We start from the raw sequence: 10,168 nt of genomic DNA, 5'->3' as shown, positions 1-10,168 counted from the left end.
CGAAGAAAAAACACAAGAAGAAAAAAACAACGCGAGTACATGCAAAGTATTATAGGACTCGCAGGAAAGGAAAGAAAGTTAGTTTTACGTTTCAAGCAAAGTTTTTCTTCAGAAACAGGAGACAGAGGAAAGACCAAGAGAAAAGGAAGACGGGGTGTGGGGAATCGACATGTAGTTACATTTTGAAATATATATATACATATATACACGACGGGCTTCTTTCAGTTTCCGTCTACTAAATCCAATAACAAGGATTTGATCGGCCCAACGCTATAAAAGAAGACACTTGCCCAAGGTGCCACGTAGTGGCACTGAACCCGGGAACCATGTGGTTGGGAAGCAAGCTTCTTACCACACAGCCACGCCTACGCCTAAAATTTGCATTTCAAGTTTAGCATTGTTCTTCAGAGCCAGAAATTACTGAAGATACCCCCAAACAACTCGTAACCCACTACAAAACCTAGTGGGATTGTCCTGCTATTAACTTGACTGATTGGCTGGAAATCGCACTCTGCTCTCGGGCATTCTATCTCCTCTCTCTGCCTTTTCCTTCCATGGCTTTAGTATGTGGAGTTACGAAGCTTGGTCTTAGGTTCACTCCTACTATGCGACACTTTGGGCAAGTGTCTTCTTGTATAGCAGCGGGCCGATTAATGTCTTGAGTGTAAATTTGGTAGACAGAAACTGTGTGAAAGCTAGTCGTATATATGTGTATTCTTGTTTTTGTTTGTTCCCCGCAACCTCTTGACATCCGGTATTGATTTGTTTCCTTCCCCGTAAATAGCAGTTCGGCAAAAGAACCGATAGAGTTAATAGTGTCTTGAGGTTGATTTGTTCGATTAAAACCCCCGAAGGCGATGCTCTAGCATGGCTGTATTTCATTGATTGAAACGAGATAAGAAAAAATACATTCAAAGGTGTTACGACTTAACATCGATTTTTTTTTTTAAGAGTTAATTCCATACTCTGCTGTGATATCTTTGAAAGGGTATATAGATGTCCCAGTGAGTAACTTTAAATATGTTAATGTTTGCGCTTATGTTCAAATATGGAATGTTTGTTATACTTTCAGTCATATATACCAGTGCTCCGCAACCGGTATGCCGCAGCACACTGGTGTGCCACGAGACGATGCTAGGTGTGCCGCAGTCTAACCTACATGTAATTTTTTTCCCTATACTTTTAGTAATATTTTTAGTTCAGGTGTACCGTAGAATTTTGAAGGATCTGTTCCATAGATCTATTTTGAAAAGAATATATAGGCGCAGGAGTGGCTGTGTGGTAAGTAGCTTGCTTACCAACCACATGGTTCTGGGTTCAGTCCCACTGCGTGGCACCTTGGGCAAGTGTCTTCTACTATAGCCTCGAGCCGACCAAAGCCTTGTGAGTGGATTTGGTAGACTGAAACTGAAAGAAGCCCGTCGTATATATGTATATATGTGTGTTTGTGTGTCTGTGTTTGTTCCCCCACCATCGCTTGACAACCGATACTGGTGTGTTTACGTCCCCGTAACCTAGCGGTTCGGCAAAAAAAGACCGATAGAATAAGTACTAGGCTTACAAAGAATAAGTCCCGGGGTCGATTTTCTCGACTAAAAGGCGGTGCTCCAGCATGGCCGCAGTCAAATGACTGAAACAAGTAAAAGAGTAAAAGAGTACCACAAGTGAAAAAAGGTTGCGGGGCACTGATATATACGAATAAAATGCTTTCAGGAAACTATATCTCTTAACAACATGTCCACTTTCAAATGTGTGAAAGAGAGGAGGGGGAGGAGAGAGAGAGAAAGAGAGAGAGAGGGCGATAACGAGGTGGGTTGCGGATGTCATCATTGCTCGTCTTTGAAGTGTATGATTAAGTCAGCACAAATTAAGTTGTAATTATACAAGACAAGAGTTACGTCCCTTGTGTCGCTGCGTTTGCCTTGAAATTGTTAGTTTTACATTTGACTGAAATCGTCAAAACCAAATATTGCTGACATGGATATAGTGAGTATAAAATATAAACTGGATGATCACGGCTGGAACACCTTTGATCATAGGTCTACTTGATTATGGCTAAATAACAATAATAGTACATTCATCAGTTATCGAGTGCCGTCACTCTTTGCATTGCATCTTCGTAAAATTAAGCTCAGTCGGTGATGTATCGAATGCCGTAGACAAACCAAAAAAAACAAAAATTCTTTAATTGAAATTTCTTAGTGGAAATTAAACAAAAGCAACAGGTTACTGACTAACTTATGAAACTTATTTACCACTATATTAATTAAACTGATTAATGATGTATGTATATAGGTACTTTTGCCGCTCATCTCTTTTGGTTTTCGGTTTGATACATTCGGGCCTGTTTGTGACTCTATTTCATAATTAATATTGAAAATTTACTTCGTTTTTGTCACAGCCTAAACGTTCTCAAGTATATATTTGCAAATAGTTGTATGTAGTTTTCTAAAGTCTGTTAGAAACGGAATACAAAGTTAAATAATCGTCATGTAATAATTATATTTCACCATCAATTGTAAAACTTCCGATTGTTTTGAGCCTTTTTCTTTTATTTTGTTTTATTTTCATTTTCATAATTCATCTTCATTTTAATGCAACACTTAAGTGAATATATCTATTTAAAGCAAAACGTCGTATTGCCATGCTTTTTTTTTTCTTAATGACCCCAAAAAAATTTGGTTATTGAACAAATTGATAAATGCAGTAATTGTAATTGTTGTTTAGTCTCAGGTCAGAACTGTAAGATGTTCCAGCTGCGAGCAGCCCTTTTCTTCTCGATTTAGTGTTTATCTATGATTACATTGTTCAACTTGTCCTTTTTTTTACAGAAAAATACGGTATTATTTGAAAGTTTGATTGCTGTCTCTAGTGATCAAGCTTATCGCATAGACATATACCCCCTTTGACTATTATTACAAACGTAGTATTTTGGTACAATTCCTTACATTTCCTGCTGTTTTCACTTTTATTATTTCGTGATCTAGCAGTAGAAGTAAGAAAATTTTAACTTGAAGCACGTCCTTGGTTATTAAATTTAACAACAATGTGTAAATTCCAGAAATCAGTAATGACAACTGAAATGCGACAGCCACGTCCTGCAGCATATAGAAGATTGTTCTCCAACTTTAAATGGAGAAATTTAACAGTGAAACACACTTCTGATCTTTTCTGTTTTCATATGTGTGTGTGCGTGCGCGCATGATGATACATATATATCGTATATGTATGTATACTTGAATATATGTGTGTGTGTCTCTAGATAGATAGATAGATAGATAGATAATGCAAACAGCAAAATAGAACGTGTGTATAATGGATAAGAATACATCAAAAAGATGTATATATCTGGGTGTGTGTGTATGTTATTTAACCGGCAGACATCATACTCATACAGATTGTAGGCGGAGGTAAAGAATACGTACACCACTCGTTTTCAGCGTAACAAAATCCCTAACCCTAAACACCAGGTGTACGTATTCTTTACTTTTGCCCAGATAGTAATTTTACAAAATATAAAATTTCGTTTCGATATGTATTTGATATTAATTTTCATAATTTTTTCACGTACCCAACTAACGGTTTCTGAATTAAGATTAGGTCATCTTTCGTTTTTGCCGATTAGAACATAAACGACAATAGGCCTATAATGATTTCCTGTTAGTGTAACAACATCACCCCCACTGTCCTTTTGTAACTTTTAATTCTCACCAGTTCATCAATGAGATCCGTGGGTGGTGTGGAAACTTTATTTGTAAGTACAATAGGCATAACAGAATCTTAAGTGAGAGCGTCGCGTTATGTTAAATTATTGTATAATATATATAGGCGATCTTAGAGAATAACGTGCCGTTTCCACTTTCGCAAACTTTAGTATCACCTGCAGTTTTGCAGTTGAATTACATCAATAATACTACGTCAAGCGAGTGAATTTTAGGCTAATATTCGACTAATTCAAACAGAATTTTAGGTTAATATTCGACCGCTATCAGTGCATAGCAAGTAGTGGACAGCAAAGATATATAACTAGTGGTTCTAGACTAACTGAAAACTCAAGGACAGGGAAAACATCGACAAAAGTGGAAGCTAATTAATAATGATAAAAGTGACAGCGGTGCGTTGTAATCCTAGATCGCCCGCCAATAACACACACACACACATATATATATATATATAGTGAAGCAACTGTTGCTGATCCCTTAATTATGTTTATATATATATATATATGCACACACAGATATGTATGTATATACATATATCGTCATCATCATCATTTGACATCTGTCTTCCATGCTGGCATGAGTTGGACGGTTTGGCAAGTTTCAGCCAGTCGTAGGACTATGTCGAGTTCCAAAATCAGCTTTGGCATGGTTTCTATGGCTAGATGCTCTTCCTAACGCTAACAACTTTACAGAGTGTACTGGATACTTTTGTTGTGCCACCAGCTCTAATGAGGCTGCCAAGTAACTCACAAAACAGAAAAATAACATGAGAAAAGCCCCCCCCCCCTTGCCTCAGTTACATGCTGATTCCACTCAAGGGATTATCGCAGCTAAGTAGTACCTTAGAGAGGGGAATGAGTGATGAAGAGTTGGGTTGGGATGGAGGGTAGAGGGATGCGGTGTGAGGAATGGGTGAGTGGGCAGGGTCCATCCTGTGCAAACAAACAAACAAAATGCTTTTAGGACATTTTTGTTGTGATTGACATACATACATGATGCTGTCAACTCGTAGACCATCATTGACACAGCCATGCCTGTGCAAAATTTTAGATCCAATAAAACTTGCACAGCACCTCTTAGACCAGGCGGCGACTTTTTTTTTACCACAAGAGTTCCTGACCTCAGTTATGAACTCATTTGCTTACAGCCAGTCAGAGCTCAACTATCAAACTAATTTATGAGCACATAACAAGTGATGGCCGATAAGATAAGGTCACTTGGGTAAGGAATGACCATGCTTCTTTTCTCTTTAAGAAAGCTTGTTGTTCTTGTTTCAACTATGGCTGCCACCTCATAGTTGTGTTGTTCACTTTGTAAAACAGTAAGGGGAGAAGGTTGCTAGCACATCACCCTTTACTCACATTTTTCGCATCCATATCTTTACCATATGGGTCTCTAACAAAATCCGATAATAGGTATAGATGTAAATCTTTCTAATTATTTTTGTCTCTTTCTAGAATCAGGCATAACTTGGCAATCGGCCGACTTACAACATCATTCTTCATCTTGAGTTTACTTGGTAGAGTGTATTTGTTAACTTGACAACAAGGTCAAGGTGAGCTCTGATTGGCTGTATGCAAATGAGTTCATTACTGGGGTGTGGAACTCTTGTGGAAAAAAAAGTTTGCAACCAGGTCTGGCCAACTTGAATTATATTGCAAGCTACTTTAATCACAGAAAGTTTATTGAGGGCCACTTTATGCACTAATAGTCAAATAATCAAATTACAGAATCAAGAATTTTTCATACTTTACGTTTGTTTAAAATTATAAAATTGTAGTCTATTTCTTTATTGCCACTTGTAAATTTTAAATTTGTTTTGAAATAAATGCTTTACACAAACAATTTTATTTTGAAATTAAACACAATACTTCAAGAAAGTGTCAAGTGGGACGCAAGATAAAGGTCTCTGAGCTGCATGCTGCCCATGGGCCTCAGATTGGCCAGCCCTATCTTAGACCCTTTCCATTTTATTGATGATCCAGAGACAAACCAAGGCAAGATATTTCGTATCAATATGAGTTGCTGGCTCAGGAATGTGGGAGTGCCATGATCTCAAGTGCAAGCAAAAGATCCCCAAAATGTTCAATAACATCCCCTGCATATTTGGTTTTATATCAGAGTGACCTTCTAGAGATATATTTTAACAAAAGCGAAGTTGTGTCTCACTCTTATAGGCACTTTCAGAGTGACTATGCTATTGCTAGCTGGTTGTTGAACCTACAATGGCTTCATCTGTTCTTTTGACAGGTCTTGTTTTTTTAGTCCTGATGGGTTTCTAGCAACCCTTTCCATCCAGCTAGCCTAGCAGGGATGATGCTTTACTCATCAACAACCCAACCATGCATGCAACTGGTTGTACTAGATTCCATGTTACTAGTAGCACTCATGAGAAACCTCACAAGTGATGTGATATACATGCATCACACATATATAAAGAGTGAGAGACATATACACAGATACTCCCCTATTTACAACCTAACAACCACATATAGTTATGACCAAACTATTCTGTTTAAAATAAAAAATCAAATAGGCGCAGGAGTGGCTGTGTGGTAAGTAGCTTTCTTACTAACCACATGGTTCCGGGTTCAGTCCCACTGCGTGGCATCTTGGGCAAGTGTCTTCTACTATAGCCTCGGGCCGACCAAAGCCTTGTGAGTGGATTTGGTAGACGGAAACTGAAAGAAGCCCGTCGTATATATGTATGTGTGTGTGTCTGTATTTGTCCCCCCAACTTCGATTGACAACCGTTGCTGGTGTGTTTACATCCCCATAACTTAGCAGTTCGGCAAAAAGAGACCGATAGAATAAATACTAGGCTTACAAAGAATAAGTCCTGGGGTCGATCTGCTCGACTAAAGGCGGTGCCCCAGCATGGCTGCAGTCAAATGATTGAAACAAGTAAAAGAGTAAATATTCATGCTTGATGTTGGAGAGTTTTCCACAAGCAGTACAACAGTTAGTATCTCTCTGTCAGGGTATCATATTTTCTTTTAACATCAGTTATCCTTCATCAGTCATATACCAAATATTTCACTTAGCTTCTCTGGATTTACCATTGCCAAAGATGTCATGCAGAAGGGTTACAGGATTTGAAAATTAAAATTAAAATTATTAGCTAACATGGAGGGGAGCTATAGTTACCCCATTCAATGCTCAGTGTTATTTCTAAGGGCATGGAAGGAGTGTCTGACAGTAAAAGGTTTAGCCACCTTGTGATCCATGAAATAGAAAATTCTTGATATTCTGGACAAAAGGTCATATACAAAAACTCATATATCTACTAACAATTTAAGCTAAGGCCAGAAGTATTTTTGAGGTTTTGCTGGATTGAATAGAAGGTGACTATAACGAAAACTTTCAAACAAGCACTGGATTGCTTTTTTTTTTTTTCTTTTTACTTTGCTGCAAACAAAATACAATTATGCATAGTACACACGGTAAAGTGAATAGTAAATGAACAGAGAAAGTTTAGGTTTGTGTGTGTGGGCAGGAGGGGGCTTTACTTCTGTCTCACTGAGGCTATTCAATCTCTCTAGTGTTGATACTACAAGGAAATGTCCCCAGTACACTCTGTAAAATGGTTGGCAACAGGAAGGGCATACAGTCATTGAAACCAAGCCAAACAACATGTATAAGAACTAGTGGCTCTCTCTAAGAAATGTGTTGAACCAGGACAAGCTGTCCAACTCATGCCACCATGGAAAGGGAACATAAAATTATGTTGCTTGGGAACAGGTGAAGGTTGACAACAGGAAAGGTACCTGGCTATAGAAAACCTACCTTAACAAATTCCTCCTGACCTACGCAAGCATAGAAAGTGGAAGCTAAATGATGATGATGAAGAAGAGGAGATATAAAAAAGTAAAATAAAATAACAGTAAGCAATTTACTTTACCCCTGGGTTAATCTTGATTGAGCAAACCTAATATAATCAAAGGCATTCCAGCACTGACCAAGAAAAATTGAAAAATAATGTAACTGCATTTAATAATGAATAAAAAAGAAGGTAAAATGCTTTACATAGTACAGTACACACTAGTGTTAGATATAAAACACCACACATACCACTACATGCCAAAAGCAAGTGAGAGGCACATACATCCTTATCAATTCATGATCACTGGGTTAGAACCAAATCCAGTTATATATTGGGTAGTGTGTGTATTATCTTGTGTACATAGTGAAAATTGAATTTACAAAATATGTTTTTTTACATACTCTGTCATGGCCATACTTCAGTGTTGGAATGAAATACAACCTAATACAGAAAAAGAGTCAAAACGTGAAGCAATTAGAAGTGGCTTTGGGGTGAATTTTATGTTGATTTTCAAAAAGTATTCAGTAACAACTGTGACTATTTTGTGTTGGATGTTTTGCTTTTGTGTACCATCTCGAGTGTGTACTTTATACAAATCACTTAACATCTCTGCCTCTTTTTACTACCAGTAGATCATCTGTAAACAATAACAAAAGGAATACCAAACTTAATATCTTTAATGCCATTATTTATTTTCATATTTGTGTGAATAAATATAACTGAAAACTAAAGATACTCTTTTACTTGTTTCAGTCTTTTGACTGTGGCCATGCTGGAGCACCGCCTTTAGTCGAGCAAATCGACCCCAGGACTTATTCTTTAGAAGCCTTGTACTTATTCTATCGGTCTCTTTTGCCGAACCACTAAGTTACGGGGACATAAACACACCAGCATCAGTTGTCAAGCGATGTTGGGTGGGGACAAACACAGACACACATACATATATATATATATACGACAGGCTTCTTTCAGTTTCCGTCTACCAAATCCACTCACAAGGCTTTGGTTGGCCTGAGGCTATAGTAGAAGACACTTGCCCAAGATGCCACGCAGTGGGACTGAACCCGGGACCATGTGGTTGGTAAGCAAGCTACTTACCACACAACCACTCCTATGCCTATAAGTTATTTTCCCAAAGTAAATTTCATGGTAAAACTTACTTAAGAAAATAATGCGAAAATTTCACTTTTGCCAATGCTATTCTATATATGTACCATAATGAAAGTATAATTAATTGCAGCCAAAAATTTATAAACCTAATAACTTGGTAGAAATATTCTATGTATATTTAACTAGTGGAAACAAAAATTTTAATTGGAATAGGAGGAGACTTACTGGGCTTGCTATAACTTTTAATGGGGTTATAAACCAAAAATGGTTGGAAATGATGGATGCAAGCATACATACACATACTTAACCCTATTGATACATTGTTTTAAAGTGATCTAAATTAAAATGTTGCATTAAAATTTTATGTTAATTTATGTTCCAAACACCAGTTTCGTTATGACAAAATTATTTTACTAAATTCTCTATAATTTTCAAAATCAGTTGAAACAAAGGTTATGTATTTCATAAAAAATGTATTAACAAAAGGAGTAAACATAACAACAATTTCAATAGCGAGAGAAGTCAAAACAAATACCTTGTACTGGGAAACCTGAAGGTAACTGGTGCTACAATGAATATTGTCTACAAAATTTGAAATTTTCTGTCTTTTTATCATAAAATAGAATTATAAACCTTTTTTATTCAATGTTCTCATATTCTAAGTCAGCTTGAAATAAAAATACTTATTTCAGGAAAATAATTTGATATAATCTATATATATAAAAATGAGAATGTCTGTCTGTCTGTGTGTGTGAATCCCTAAAACTCGAGAACTACGCAACCAATTTCATTCAAATTTTACACATGCCTTACTTAGGGTTCCAGTTGTGTTTTAGTCAAAAAAAATTTTTAACTTCTCGCAGAGTTCGAGCACACGGCAACATAATATCTTTTCCACTATTTAAGTATTACGTGTCAAAAGTGAAACAAAAACACTCATGTCAAATACTTTCACTTTAAAAATGAAACTATTCCACTAACTGAAACAATTACATTTCGATACTGTAATGACAGATACTTTCACAGAGAGAGAGAGATGTATATGTATACATATAGATTTCGATACTGTAATGACAGATACTTTCAGAGAGAGAGAAAGAGAGAGAGAGAGATGTATATGTATAGATATATATATATATAGAAAGATCTATATGCATACATGTATATGTATACATATGTGTAGATGTATATATATATATAGATGTACATGTAATATGTACACATATATACATATATACATGCATACAGATATCTATATATATATACACCCATCACACACACATACACATGCACACAAACACACACATTAGTCATTTGTTTTCTTATCCAAAACTACGTCAAAAGTACTGAATGGATTTTTATGAAATTTGGAAATTATATTCTTTGCATAACTCCCATGAAAATTCATATTTTTGATGTTGAAATTTTAACCCGAACATAACAGATGAGCATTATTTGTAATTCAACGGTACAACAGTGTAAGACTACCCTTTCAGATATACTTACATTGTGA

At 36.4% G+C, this 10,168-nt stretch overlaps 1 protein-coding gene across 4 annotated transcripts in view; it reads left to right on the top strand.

Annotated features, from left to right (window-relative positions):
- Nucleotides 1-1,830: 1,830 nt before the first annotated feature.
- LOC106875755 (cytosolic 5'-nucleotidase 3A) overlaps nucleotides 1,831-10,168 on the top strand; it is a 58,517-nt gene continuing 50,179 nt past the window's right edge. For 2 of the 4 annotated variants that reach the window (XM_052978425.1, XM_052978423.1), the window contains exon 1: nucleotides 1,834-1,986. Coding sequence is in view for 2 of the 4 variants with exons in the window: in XM_052978426.1 (XP_052834386.1) it covers nucleotides 1,978-1,986 (9 nt within the window). In the remaining 2 variants the exon portion in view is untranslated. Of the gene's footprint in view, nucleotides 1,987-10,168 lie in introns of all 4 variants that reach the window. The other 2 variants (XM_052978426.1, XM_052978424.1) reach the window with 2 other exon arrangements.

Source organism: Octopus bimaculoides, chromosome 2 (assembly GCF_001194135.2).
Source record: "Octopus bimaculoides isolate UCB-OBI-ISO-001 chromosome 2, ASM119413v2, whole genome shotgun sequence".
Classification (NCBI taxonomy): Eukaryota; Metazoa; Mollusca; class Cephalopoda; order Octopoda; family Octopodidae; genus Octopus; species Octopus bimaculoides.
The sequence above is the reverse complement of the archived record's forward strand: the minus strand, read 5'-3'. Positions and strand labels throughout refer to the sequence as shown.